The sequence below is a fragment of the Anopheles funestus genome, chromosome 3RL (assembly GCF_943734845.2).
Source record: "Anopheles funestus chromosome 3RL, idAnoFuneDA-416_04, whole genome shotgun sequence".
Classification (NCBI taxonomy): domain Eukaryota; kingdom Metazoa; phylum Arthropoda; class Insecta; order Diptera; family Culicidae; genus Anopheles; species Anopheles funestus.
Genome location: NC_064599.1, coordinates 60540785 through 60555440, shown reverse-complemented (window position 1 = coordinate 60555440; position 14656 = coordinate 60540785). Strand labels below are relative to the sequence as shown.

General features: G+C 44.1%; 2 protein-coding genes across 2 annotated transcripts; both read right to left on the bottom strand.

The window, feature by feature from the left end:
• Window positions 1-1466: 1466 nt before the first annotated feature.
• Window positions 1467-3225, bottom strand: LOC125769523 (homeobox protein vnd-like). The gene is made up of 2 exons (XM_049438256.1): window positions 3204-3225; window positions 1467-2851 (listed from the first exon to the last, which is right to left on the bottom strand). The coding sequence occupies exons 1-2, from the start codon at window positions 3223-3225 to the stop codon at window positions 2028-2030; spliced, it is 846 nt and encodes a 281-aa protein (XP_049294213.1). The 3' UTR covers window positions 1467-2027.
• Window positions 3226-5537: 2312 nt separating this feature from the next.
• On the bottom strand, window positions 5538-12789 carry LOC125770044 (homeobox protein vnd-like). Its single transcript, XM_049439224.1, has 2 exons — window positions 11747-12789; window positions 5538-7112 (listed from the first exon to the last, which is right to left on the bottom strand). The coding sequence occupies exons 1-2, from the start codon at window positions 11866-11868 to the stop codon at window positions 6341-6343; spliced, it is 894 nt and encodes a 297-aa protein (XP_049295181.1). The 5' UTR covers window positions 11869-12789; the 3' UTR covers window positions 5538-6340.
• Window positions 12790-14656: the final 1867 nt, after the last annotated feature.

Here is a 14656-nt window from a genome sequence, read left to right as displayed (position 1 = left end):
GTGGTAGATGTTGTACGTGTGGGTGGGATTGGAAATTGGAAGAAGGAAAGGAAAGCAAAACTGTGAGGACAGTCTAATTGTTTTCAAGATGTATTAACGTGCTGTTTCAAGGGTTTACATACTTTTACAACAACTTCGGGTATTTAACAATATATTTGCATATTCCCTCTGCTTCATACAACGAGACAAAGGATTCCTTATCCTGGACTGGAGTTTTTTCCCCCCCTAAAAGTTGACAGTCATCGATAAATGATGTCTTTCTTCATGAAAGTATTCAACTGGATGACCACTACTAAAGAAGGCGATAGTAATCGCGGTAAAGATGACCGACAGCTCCGTGTTCGCTTATCAGGGTGCGTCCAGTTACCCAGATGATGAAGCAACTATTCTTGTCTTCCTATGTGTTCTTCCCACATTTAGGACAGATCCCGAAACATCACGTTCGTTGTGTTTCCCAGATCCCATCGATATCGTTGAATGCAGAATGACTGATCGATTCGGAGCTATTTCCGGGGTGCAGGAACCTGCTCCTGCAACGGGATGCACTTGAAGGTGTATTCTCGTGCTTCAAGTGGAAACAGCACGTATTGACCTGGTTTATGACACCTTTTTTGAGTGTGGCACACAAAAAAAATCAAACTGGATCGGAAATGGATCTCGAATTCGAAGTCTACATTGTTCACCCTGAGACCCTGAGAATCAACGGGACGTGCTATTGTTAGGGAAAATTTGTTCTTTTATTAAAAGAGATGTGAGTGAGTGAGTAAAAGTTAAAACTGGAACTCTTTTCAGGATTTAGTGTAAAAAAGGGTATTCCACTACTCTATCTAGTGATAATACTAAATAAAATTGTAGTATAATTTTTTTTCTTTGCAGAACAGAAATCTCCTGCAAATTCTCTTCTTTATTGATTACCCAACGATATCCGATTTATTCGGACTTTTTGACTTTTGGACACTTCTATTCAATATAGCCGACCCGACATTCCCAAGGATTCTGTTCAACAACAAACAATATCCCTTGGAAGGTTCATTCTTCGTGTGCAGTTTGGTTGCATCTCTGGTTCAGGGGCAAGAGGTTTGTGTTCCGTTTCCGGCCATTTGTCCAGAAGGTTCCCATTGTGTGCTTGTTGTTGTTGTTGTTCCTTTTCCAGCTCAGTTGATCTTTTTTTTTTTTATCCCACTTTTTATGAGCGGCTTTGAGCGAAAAAAAGGAGCAAAAAGAAGGGGACGTAAAAAAAACCAACAACCGCTTCAACTTTGAACGTTATTGTCCAGCCGAACGAGCGGAAGAACTTTGTCCAACGTTTCCGATCGGAAAAGTCTATTGATTTCCGGCTCAAACTTGAAATCGTTTCGTTGCAAAGCGAATCGTGAGGAGAGAAATTTTATTGTGACGATAAATCAACGGAACAAAGTTAAAGGACGCCTTCGTCCCCGGAGGCGCGGGGGGTTGCTCTTGAGCGAAAGTGAATTTTCGAATTGGCTGAAGAAGAGTGACAAGTGTTGTGGAGAAGAAAGAAAAAAACGGGCCAAAGTTTTTGGATAATTATTTTATTTTTTTCTTACTGCTTTTTGACGGTTTTGAGGTGGGAAACTAAGATTTACATAAATTAACTATAACCGTATTTAAATACTATAATCTCTTGTACCTTTTTACCTACAACTTACCAACTAGCTGTGCGAGATTCAGGAGCAAACTCTCCAAACATAGACATGGGTAAGGTCTGTCCAGAGCACGAGACAAAAGAGTCCGTCCAACAAAAGCCTTACATGTGAGATACTCGTACCAGTTGAGTACTGCGAATTCCCTGTTCTTTTGCGGTTAAGTTTTTCTTTTTTACATATTGCGCTACTTTGAAGATTTGGAGATGTCCAAATTTTCTGTCCAGAGATCTTCACTATCCGCATATCTACTAAACACATTGAACACATCTATAGCAATACCAAGTGACTGTTTGTGTTTGTTAAGGTGAGCCCGGATTACAATCCCGGGCTCCGTATGTACACATTTTACACAAGTGTGTTCTACGACCACCAGCGTCCAGCTGCCGCTGCTGCATGATGGAGTAGACTTGCGTGCTGAAATCCGGGTGGTAGCTGTAGATGGGCCGTCCCAGGAACTGCCGTCAGTAGGTCGTGCGGTTGCTTGCTACCGCCGAGACATGGTTTACCGTCGCGCACCAACACCGGCACAGCGACTCTCCGTGGTGACGGTAATCCTCCTGCCCCGTTTCCTCCGCCATGGCCACCATGATGGTCGAGCGCACCCTTCTCGTGGGCGGCCCGTTTCGTCTTGTACCGATGGTTCTGGAACCAAATCTTCACCTGCGTCGGGGTGAGACGGATCAGCGACGCAAGGTGTTCCCGTTCCGGTGCGGACAGGTACCGCTGCTGCCGAAACCGACGCTCCAGCTCGTACGTTTGTGCCTTGGAGAATAGGACGCGCCGTTTGCGCTTCTTGTGCCCGAGCCCGTTCGATTGGTGGCCACGTTCGGTCGGCATACTGCCATCGTCCGTATCGTCGATCATGTCGATCTCATCGTCACAGCCTTCCTCGATGTCGACGTCGTCCGAGTTTTCCGTGTGCGCATCACCGTGCATGTGGTGCGGATCGCCCCGCTCCGAATCGGACGGGCTCGGTGTACGCAATCCGGACCCGGTCCGTGCCGATGGCAGGTGCGCGACGGAAAGATCACCGGCCGTTCCGGTTACACCCGCTGCCAGTGTTGCCAGCCCGACACTGCCGAGGTACGAACGTTCCGAGTGCACCGGCGACGTACTGTCCGCTGGGCTGACCTGCTGTGCGAACAACCGTTGGTGGGCTTGCTGGGCCGCTTGCTGATGGCATGCTGCAAAGGTAGGGGGAAAAAGGGGCAAAACAAAAGCATACGGTCAATTAGTTCGTGTTACTTCCTCTTCGTATCCGGTTGTGCGGGATTTGCATTTTTTTTTGTTTGTGTTGGGAATCGGAAGAGATCACGCTGCGCCTGCAAAGGTGTGCACAGCAACATAGGCACAGCACGAACTCGCACTCGTCCCGGTGACCTCGATAAGGGCCGGGAGACGGCCGCATCGGAACAATAGGAAATAGATACCGGAAATGGCAATTGTTTCGCTTTAGTGTGCGGCCTCGAATGAAGATAATTTATGACAGCACTTCCCCATTCCATCCAGCGGGTGAATCCCTTTCATATCCTTTACCACCTTGACGTCCATTTCCCATTTTGTCAGCTCGGCATTGTGTCCGTGGACTTTGTGTCGCTGTCGTGCGCTTAAAGTGCGTAGCACCGGTCCCGGAGTTGCCTATTAATCGGAACCTCTTCTACTGCTAACCAAATAAAGAAAACACCAAAAAGGGGGACGCGTTTGTCCCGATGGTGGTTCCGGGTTTTTGGTTGATAAATGACATTCGAGTTTATTATTAATGTACTAGCCAGGAAACCGGCGATTATTTCGCCTCCAAATCGCCTTACCGAACTTTTTCTCGCTCTTTGCTCCCTTTGGCTCTTTAACTCTTTACGTACGTACGGAAAACTCGAAAAACAAAAATCCTTCAACAAATAAATTGATCACATCCGGAAACACTTTTTCATCGCATTTAGCCTCTCTGTGTGTGTGAGTGTTTTTTTTGTTGGCCCTTTTACAATATATTTCCAGTTAATACCATTCGGCACTCAAATCTCCTGGGTGTACTCATTCAATATACACTACACCGAGTGAGTATGCGTACAAATGCATTTTTATGAAAAGGGATGAGAAAGAAAAATCGCTCGAAACGATGATGACAGAAAGGATAGCATAAAGATCACGCCCCGTTTTCTACTCCGCCTGCTTTTCAACCGGGGAAAGTTGTTCTATCTCATTCTCTCTTACCAGCGTTCGTATATCTTTATCTATCCCTCTCAGCGCTGAGTGGCATCAATGGGTCGTGTTTGGTAAGCCGTGAGTGTCTGTGAAAAAGGACACGCTTTTCAGCCTGAGATGAAAGATTTTCAAGCAGTTTGATCCGCTTTTATGTATTATTTTGTTACTAAAGTATTAATAGAATTTGGAAGAGGAGGTTTATCTTCTGCTGCAAATTAAATTAATGTAGTTTAGAAACATAATTTATACGTGATGGTGTAAAGATTCGGTACAAAATGTGCATTACAAATTAAAAAAAAACCCTATAAAACAGACGTAAAAATATCGATACCCTTTTCAGTATAAAATGTTAAATCCCGACTGAAATTTCAGCCCATTTTGTTTAGTAACGGCTTAATGATCCCATAATAAATCCTCGCATTCATAAAAAATAAAATAAAGTAAGATGCTTGAACTGATGCCAACTTGAAACTAATCCTTTACCTAAGAGAGAGAGAGAGAGAGAGAGAGAGGGAGAGAAAGTATGACATTAAAACATCCTCTTGAAAAGGGTTCATCTGTCCGAGGATTTGTGATTGCAGTAAACATTTGCATTCAAACATGGCTACCAATATGCATTTTCCCTTTTTTTCGCCCCGCGTAGTGTCACTTACGCCCCTGTCAAGTAGTGCAATTTTTACCAAACAGTCCCCTGGTGTACCGATCCCCTAAACAAACACCCATCGAAAAAGTGAAGCCGAACATTACAGCTCTTGATGTGTGATACAAAATCCTTTGGAGAAGTTGTTTCCAACGGTTTCGAATAAATGTTTTGCCAACGCTGTAACAGCGTTCTTTTATTTTTTTTCCTATTTTTTCCTGTGCCCAAAGGAACGCAACTCGTACCAGCAATTGGTGCCGTTTTGTGCAGCCAAATACAACCCTCCAATAAGGGTGATAGAGTGTGTTTTTCGTGGAATAAATAAAAGATGAAGAAAAAAAAAACGTTCTGTTAACACCGTAGCTTTAGCTCGATCAGATTTGTTGTTTTCAAGCCTTTTTTAACACACACTAATGCACCAAAAAACGGTTCGAAGCACTAGAATGAAGTACGGAGCAGCTGCTACAAAATGCCACCCTTCGGTTTGTGGTGGTAAATTACGTTTACGTCTCGTTTCCCATTTCGCCATTCCTTTAACGCATATGGGTGTCACACTAACCCAAAAACTAGCGTATAATGGGTGCCACAAAAGCGGCAACGATCACACCTCAATTTAACTGCCATTTCCTTCTGCCTCCTGCCGAACCCTACCATCCGGCACAAAATGGATGGCCGTTAAATGGGAAATGGGTAAGGGAAGGGAGACCGAGGCGAAACGGGTTCGTTTCGCTTGACAGTTCCGGTTCCGGATTGGACAAGCAATATTGAGACGAAGAAAGCACCAACAACAAAAAAAAAGGTATTTTCCATCGTTCGCACACCTTGTGCCCTGATACGCCCTTGTGGAAGGTTTTTGTTGAGGTTATGTAACGTTGTCTACTGTCTGGTCGAATTATACGTTGTCCCCAGGTTCCCGACTGATATCGGGCATCAATGGCAACGAGACGGCGACTACGGCTCACCAAGGTTGTGAATCTTCCTTTTGTCATTGAACGGTGATTGATTTCTAATTGATACTGTGTTCTGGCGTACATAACGAGACCAACACTAGAACGAACTCTCCGCACTCCGGAAGTTGTAAATCAACCCACACGGACACAGCCTTTCTTGGGCTGATTTGATGTAAACGATCACGGTCTGAACAGTGAACGAATCGATTGTGTGTCCGTGTAATGTTGGCGGCATGTCAGTGGCCTAATTGTTCCAGCACTTTTGTCCCTCCAATGTTTGTGGCTTGTGCCTTCTCTGCCCCGGTCCAGCTGGTCAGCCCGGCCTTTTTGCAGACCAGCTGCAGAGACGGTGAGCCCATTCATGGATTCAGCTCAACGTGTGAGAAGTCACACGTACGACAAGGGGACTACATTAATAATTACTTTGAAACCCATCAATCTGTTGTTTTGTAGGTTAATCCACAATCGAACGTTTAGATATGGAACCCCTCTTCTAATGCAGCTCAATAGCAATGAAGAGCGGGGATATTCGGAGTTTTATACAGGGAAGTTATCTGTTCTTTTTTTAGTTATATTCATATCGAAGTCCTCTTTTTTTCAGGAGAAAATCTAAGCAAATAAGTCTGATAAAGGCCCTCAAATCTCAACAAATATGCAGACTCTCGATAGTCTTGAGGATCGAATCTCATAGCAGACATATGATCTAGTAGTCCTCCAAGAAAGATCCTAATGAGAGTAATGATCTCCTCGCTTGGTGGAACGGAATGGTCGCAACTTTAATTTAACATTCGGAACTCAGTAATTTCAGAATGGTTCTCAATTTCAATTCCAAAAAGATCTGTCTCTGACCAACTTTCCTTCAACTTCAATCTTAGCTCGTGATATTAAATTCTCTTCTTAAATGTCTTCCAATTACCAAATATCACTATTATACACTTACCATTGAGTGTATTGCAGCTATCGTACGGCCAGGATCGTCCACCAAACAGGGCATGACCAGGAGGCGTAGAAGCGAGCGTATGATGCGGATGATGCAGATGTGTCGGATGATGTTGATGATGGTGATTATGCTGGTGATGAGTATGATGATGGTGTGGATGTGAAGGTAGATGCGAAAGATGGGCACTAGGATGTAGCCCCGTATACCCGAACCGGGCATGTAAATCTTCCGCCAGGCTGGTGGTAGTTCGTAAGCCGAACGATGGTTTCCCACCACCCTCATCGCCACTCGCCGCCGAAGGACTGGTCCGTTCGTCCTGTCCACGGCTTGCTGCACTGCCCATCCTACCCCTGCCACCATCCGGGCCACGGGCTTCAGGTCTGCTGTCATCGTCACTGTTGATCACACTGCAACCGTGCAGATCCGGATTGCTACTAGTGTCTTCCTGGGACAGCGTGGTCCCACTTCGTCGCGTAAGCGAACCATCTGGACAGGCCGTATCGGCCGCACCGGAATCATCTTCATCGTCCGCCTCATCCGCATCATGGTCACGGGTACGGTGCAGCGTTACGGGATCGTCTATCGAGCTGGAGCTTTTTCGCTTTTTCGCATGCTGCTTTTTGTCGTTGTCCAGCTCGAGCAGGTTGCAGATACGGAAGCCAGCACCGGTACTGGTAGTTCGTTGCGATTGCGGCAGTTTCATACTATCAAGGAACCTGCAGAAGGGTAAAGATGAAGTTGAAGAAACATTGAAACAAGGTGTCAAAAGTGCGTTAAAAGAAGGATAATTCCATTACAAAACTCTCACAACCTACGTCAGAGCTGTACTTCAGATAGTAAGGGATTAAGCCCTTTGCCGTGATATAGAAAAACGAAAATCAATTTCCCTTTTTTTCCAATCTAAACGTCAATCAATAAACTCGCAACCAAAGTCCCTAATTTCATCACTTTCGATTAATCAGATCACAAAGATTGGGTTAGCCGATCAATACCTACGCGCTGATCGTACTTTTAATCAGCTCAAACTCTGTCCTATTTCATCATCTAAACCCTGGTGCCTGCCTTACTTGGTGCACCAAAGCACGAAAGTACATCAAATTAAGTTCCCCCTCTTGCAGCTCTAGAAGCTTAAATCATAAAATCCTGCTTCTCAGGCTAAACTCCTCCACAAGCGCGAAACAAGGCAGGGTTTTTTTTGGGGAGGAAACCTAAGGATCCAGCACCGAATTATGATTTATTAACCGTTGTCAAACGTCGTCGTTATGGTTAGCCATAGTATCTTTTTCTTTTTTTTGTTCACCTTCTGCTCAGTGTGATAGTTTTGATTCTTTTCATTTTCTACAATCGCTCCCGGCGGCTACACGCTATTGTGTAGAGCTAGCGAGGACAACATAATCTCTGACCCAATCTCGCTCGGATGATTCTTTTATCGTAAAAGCGACCACCCTTCCTCCGGCGAGTTGAACCGAAAGGGCCGGAACGGAACAGGAAACGATATTAAAGAATCTTCAATGCCCAACTCCAAAACCCCCGAAAAAGCATGATTACGAACATGAAAGATGGTGGACATAAAAAGTGGCCCTGGCGATGAATGAGCCCGTCTTCCGTGGCCGGGTGGAATTAGTTAACGAAAGTAGGAAAAAGAGAAGAATCCTTCCTTTTGAGGTGGGCGTAATTCTTGTGTTCGCTTTATAATCGTTGCGTTTCCCCGCCCGGCCAACCGGTAGCTTGATTGGATTTTAATTTAAGCTTTATCCCGGGTGACAATGGTTGTCATGACAGCTTTGCAGGCAGTGGTTATGTTGGTGTCCGATCGGGCCTATGAATCGGTTGAAGAATGTTTTTAATTTAGAATTCATTCAACGATTTATAGACGTTGATAGGTTGTAAATTTAGTGAGAATATTAAAAATGCGCTAACCAAATTGGAAAGTGATCTATGTCTATCCGACATTGATAACTTTTTAGATTAGGTGATCAATTTTTTTTAAAGAACATTTAAAAAGCACACACAAGCATAAATTGCCCTCTTTTGTAGTAACTAACATAAAATTGATTTTTTTCCAAAATTGTAGGTACAGTCGCGAATGTCCGAAACGTACCCCGTCGGTTGAGTACCTCCGTCCAAGGAGAATTGGTACTTATGTTTGGAGTTTCCCAAATCAACAACACCGACAAGGCTTTCCAATTTTAGCTTTGAAGTATTGCTTTAAAAAAATACATACATAACTTCTTGCAATCAAACACTCGCCAGTACTGTTCCGACCGTTTCTGGAAGATATCGGTGTAGCGTCGTTCGTCCCGGTACCCCCGGGGCAATTACCAGTAAAACAGTGTTGGTTTTTCTGCGTGTAAAGCGCACAAACCGGTACTAAAGCGCCTTCAGGTGCCTTGGTAGATTCCACTGTACCTCCCACGTACGCCTTGTTGGAGTCCCTGTTCTACCCGGCCCGGCAACTTGAGTGTCTGTTCATTCAATTTATCTAGACCGTTAGGTGTGTCCGTGTCCTGAGTATGTATTGCTTACCATCCTCCCTCTTGTACACTTTTACAGCCGAACCATGCCAGAGACCGAACCCAGAGATGGTGGTGTATGTTTTGGGAAATTCCACCATTTCCGGAGTTCCCCCATGTGGATTCACGGGTAACGGTGAGACGGAGAACGTGTTTTCCAGCATTGCCTTTTTCGAAACACCAAATGCATTTTACATCCCTTTCCATTCGCTGCCGGGTTTGGAACACCTTCCAAAAATCGTTTTGAAGAAACTACAATTTTAAGGTGGCAAAACTAAATTTATGTAAATTTTCCACTTTTTCCCCGAGTGTATCGTTCTCTTTTGCTCTCTCTGCTTCATACGCTTGCAAGATCTTTTTCGGCATAGATCCGTCTGCCAAACCTGCCCTGCATTAACCTCCGCTCATGGGATCTCTGAAACGTGATCCGCAACAAAAGGACCCTCTAATAACGGTGGCGACGTAAAGTGTCGGAAATTCCAATAGTAAACTCCAAAATTCTTCTCGTTTTTTTTCTCTCTTCTGCCCTTAACGTCGATAAAAGCCTTGTGGCAGAACTCAATGCATGTCCTTCCCGTGCAATGCGGGTGTTGGAATTCTTCACCTCCACAGTGCTGGTAAAACACTGCATCAGCCGATCACACTGACTGCTAATTTGCATTTATAATGATTGCAGGATGCATGCGGCATAAATTATCTTTCGGTTTCGGTTGATCGTGGTATCCTGATTGGAAGTGGCAATGGACGTGGGCAGGTGTAGAGCCGCTCTTCCAACAGGTGGTAGTTGAGAACATCTTTAAAGCATTCTCCAAAAAGAGCGATTTAAATAGCAACTCGCCAAAGAGACTTGCCGCAGTGTGGTGTCAAGATTTGGGAAATTCCGGAAACCTTCTTCTTTTCGTACCTTCCCTTCCAAGACCTTTACCGTTGCGGTGAGTAGCAAAACAATGACGAAAAAAAACCAACACCCATCCCTCGGTGGATTTGTACCAAAAACGTTCACTTTCCACAGTCAAGGTTGAAAGACACACATGTAAAATAACACTAAAACAACACTTTAAGACGGCTAAGAAGGCAAATATTATTATTTCAAGCGTCACTGATCTCATAACACCTTGAAGTTGACCAGCATCCTGTGCCGTGATGCTCCGTTTCGATCGTTTACCGATCGGATCATGATCCGCAATAGAGTAGACGATGGGATAACGGAATCGTTTGAAATAGAGAGCTTTTTAAGAAGAGATCATAGAAACCAACATACCAAGTAGGCAATGGAAATGAAGAACAAGGCAAAACAAAGTGTCAAACTGATGGATCAAGCAAAAATGGACAAGCGTGAAAATCACTCCCAAAAGCTGATTATGCTAATTTTTAAAAGATGGAAACATAGAGACACAATGGTACCACCGTTCGTGGTGAAGGTCGTCCTTTCCGGATGCTTTACTATGCAAAAGAGGGAATATCGAAGAACGGTTCAGGAAGAAGTGTAAAAATGATCGATAACAGTGATTATTTGTTGTGAAATTATTTTTTCCAACAAAACAAAATAAACAGAATTTTTTAAATGTAGATTTTGTAATGTTTAATTCGACTTTTAATTCGACGAATGTGTTGGTGCGGTCAATGATTTAATCTTTAATTTATAGCGTGATTTTCCTGGGTCTCTTATTTTTTGATAAAAAGAAATTCTGTATTGAATCTACATCTGCAAAATATCACACAAGCAGAGCTCCTACAAATTGCATCTGGTACGTTTTAGTAACCAAAAAAAAAAGACATCCTTTTGTTGATCCCAGGACCTCCTGCTGGGTGAAAAATTCGGTCTGCCCAGAAGTGGCACTCACGAAAGCCGTTTTGAACCGGATGCACGGACACGAGGACAGCATCGATTGCATCCGTTCGGTCGCCCGATCGGTAATCGGCGGATGCAGTAAATAATGCGATTATACACATCACAGTGTTTTTTTTTGTTGGTTGAGAAAAACCGAAAGTAAAGTTTCATCCATGAAGTGAAATAATAAAATAGTCTCAACACGATAGACAAGCTCAGGGGGCGCTGCTCTACACAGGAAGGATGCCTTTCGGCCTAATGCCCATTAACAATGTTTATGATACTTCCGGTCAGTGACGCGTCACCATTTTATGGAACCGTTTAGCGTTTGCGAACGATGCGTACGATTTATGGCATTTTAATTGGATCATTGTTGTGATAGAAATGGATCAAGGCGTTATGCATTGAATGGGCCGGGCTTAATGTTGGCTTGATCTCTGTTGCTAAGTAGTTTAAGGTGAAGAATAGTTGACGCAACGTTAAAGAAGATCATTTGGAATTTGCAGAAGAGAAATCGTTCCGATTGTAGAAATAAATGCGTAAGACATGAAGATTTATAAATTCAAAATTCTTTTAAAAAAAGGAAGATATAGCATTAAATTACTTTAAAAAAAATAAATTATTACTTTTAATAGAAAAAGTTTTTGTATTCTCTAGGATATGCCGAATTACATTAATGCTCTAAAAGGCAGTTGAAAACAGCGTCCGCTTTGTAACTTTTTTGTAAAAATAAAACAATTCATTTGATCTCTGATTTGATCATTTTTACTTGATCGTGATTGAAGATGTAGCTCCTCACTTAAGTAAATTATACAAATTATATTTAAAATAATTTGAGTATTTTTTACACCATTTTAAATAATAATAAAGCCTATTAAAGTAACATTACCGTATGAGCAATTTTAAATTTATAATCTCTTGAATTTCCTTATTGAAGTTAAGTAAATTATCTCGTTTTTTACTTTCATTAATTTGTTTGAAGTGGTCGATTAACTAATTTACATACCCAGGCAGTGATCGAAGAGCGGCAACGGGATAAAACGCTGCCGGCAGTAAAGCTGTATTCCAGGGTGGAAATAGCAATGGCGACCAGGTTAGGACCGGTGCCGTTGCCGTCGGACCCGCCATCACTGTAGGTCCGTCCGGCAGTACGGTTTGGCTCGGGCTGGAAGTCGTCTCACTGGGACTACCCGGCGCTGCTCCAGCTGCACCGTTGTTCACCACCGTATTTGCCGGCGATCGTACACGAGGTGACTGTGGCGATGGTTCCACCGGTCTAGTAGACGAGGGCGAACGACTGCACCGTCCACCGGTGGCGTTTGCCACGGGTTCGTTCTTTTCGGTGGCCACTTTGGTAGGTAAAGGTAACGTTTTAAGTGCAAAAGGAGACTGTTTTTCGGAGGCTACTTAAAGGTACACTTCTTGCTTTATTTCTAATTATTTTTAAAACACTAATAAATGTATACTTTCTATAGAGAATAATGTTTCCACTTGCACTAAACGGAACTGCCATTCATTGGGTAAACACATTCAAAGTCGAGCCAGGCATATCGTAAATACACGCTTAAAGGAACACGAAATGCATTCATAAACTTTTGTATAACATGGACACACTTTTGGAAGGTGGTAGCACAACAACAATAACAACAAAGAACTGCAGGGATGCCCACACACTATTGTAGTACCACCCGAACGCGCCAAGTACGCCAAGTCGCCAGCATTGACGTCCGTCTCGGGCTGAAGCTGTGCTTGACTGTAACTAAATTATGTTTTCACTTGAGAAGGTAAGTGCCCACTCGTTGCACGGCACTCGAAACCAAGGGAACGAACGGACGGCACGATGAGGAAAGAGCAGAGCAAGAGCGCACGGCAAAGGAACCATTTGTCGCTAGCTCTTTCACTTGCGTGTGCACTCACCGTGTATCGCTCTTTTGCTCTCGAGTTTGCTCGAGTTTCCCAATCGCGTAGGTTTTTCGCTTTTTTCGCTTTTTTTTCGATTTTCCTCTCTTTAAATGTTCCCCCTATTAGTGCTTATGTGTGTGTGTGTGTGCGTGTCTGTATTGGCCCTAACACCCAAAAAACCCGAAAGGGCATTAGAAGTCCTTTTGTGCCGCACTACCCACTTCACACGGCACTACCCGATCAACGAGAGCGCGCATCCGCTTTTCAAGCACGGGTTACTGCCGTGAGAGCCGACCACTCAATTGGAAAAATGGAAAAGTCTCTTCGTAAACAAAACGGCAAAGGATATAACGCGCGCCACACCACGAGATGCTGTTTGTGTGCGTGAGTGTTGTTTTTTTCTTCTTCTTCTTCTCTCCCTCCACTCATCCGAGCCACTCCGTTTCGAGTGCGCTACGAAACGGGCTCCGAGGGCGTGGCTACGCGATAGGCGAGGCCATTTTGTATCGCTCCGTCACTGTCGTGTTGCAGCTTTGCCTTCTCGCTTCCGTCCATTGTTTGCTCCACTCGCATGCGTCACAATTGATCGCATGCACAAGGTTTTTCAAGCATCATTATCCTAAAAGTCCTTTTCGTTTGGAGCCCTCAAGCTCAGGACAAGGCGCGAGAAGCGTGCCGGTACCACTCAAACAGGGGCCACTCCGAGGGTAAAAAAGTGGGAATCCTTATCCTAGTGGTGTTTGTGTTTTTTTTAACTACCATCACAAAGTATGCGAGAAATCCTTGCCCTAACTACCACCACCATCACGCATGACCTACTCGATTGAAAACTTCAACAAAACGTTGCAAAGATGTTCGTTTTTCTTTCATTTCTGTGGGGAGGAAAATGATTCCCCACCCTGCGGGGATATGTGTATACGATGACAATGTATACGATTATATCGTTTGAAAAAAGTACATGGAGCCGGTCACTGGGCCCCGTGTTTCCCGTCTTCTTTGTACTTCAAACCCTCGTGAATGGTATTTTTGTATCAAAGTACTTTAGATTAAGCATGCCAACATAGCATGCCATGCCAAACGACCAACCGAAAGAGGAAGTACGGGATCACGCGGCAAAATCACTATACTGAAACTCAATTAAGCGCTTGCTGGCGTTGGAGGACAAAAGCAGCAGAAAGAACCCCCTTACGAACCGTGCAACTTAAACATAGTACAATAGGGAAGGTGAGTGTGTTGCAGCTTTGGGGCTTTGGAGCATTCATTTCTACGTGTCATTTTCATCGATTTTACGTTAAGCGTCACGGCTGGAAGCGAACTCTACTCCCAGTGGAGTATTTCATAAGTGTACACAGTAAAGCTCCATCTAGTGGAGCAAACAATAAGTATATTGCGTTTACTTAACCCCAACAACACCGGGATCGATAATGGCGTTTGTTGGGAGACAGTATAATGGTGGTTATTTACGGTGGTCTCCCGTGTCAAACTGGTCCTGATTTCTTCCATCCATCTGGTGGACCTTTCCCTCTTGCACGTGCTATAAATATATTCGACAAAGCAAGGAAATTGTTCTCCGCAAAAAAAAGGTTTACAAACCACATTAGGATTGGGTGGGGAGAAATGGAGCCGGACGGAACCAAAATTGACAAACGGACGAGTTAATGAGAAAAGGAAACTTGGAATGGAAACCCCACACAGGGAGACGGAACCGATAACAATGATGGCTCGACACGCGGTCGATCCTATCGCTGTAATAATATACATACTAGCCGAGTGATAGTGTTTGTTGAACAGGACCCTTGCCCCATTACTTCCCAACACCGAGGACATGCCCGAGGGGTGGAGTTGTTAGAGATAATGAAGAATCCATTTTGCTCAGATCGATAAAGTGCACTCGGGACTGGCAGTAGTGTTTCTGTCGTACGGTTCACGCCGACTTCATCAATCTGCTCCACTCTATCGTGAAAGGGCAATTAAGAGTGTGGGGAGTGTGCTTGCGATATCGGGCAGGTTATCG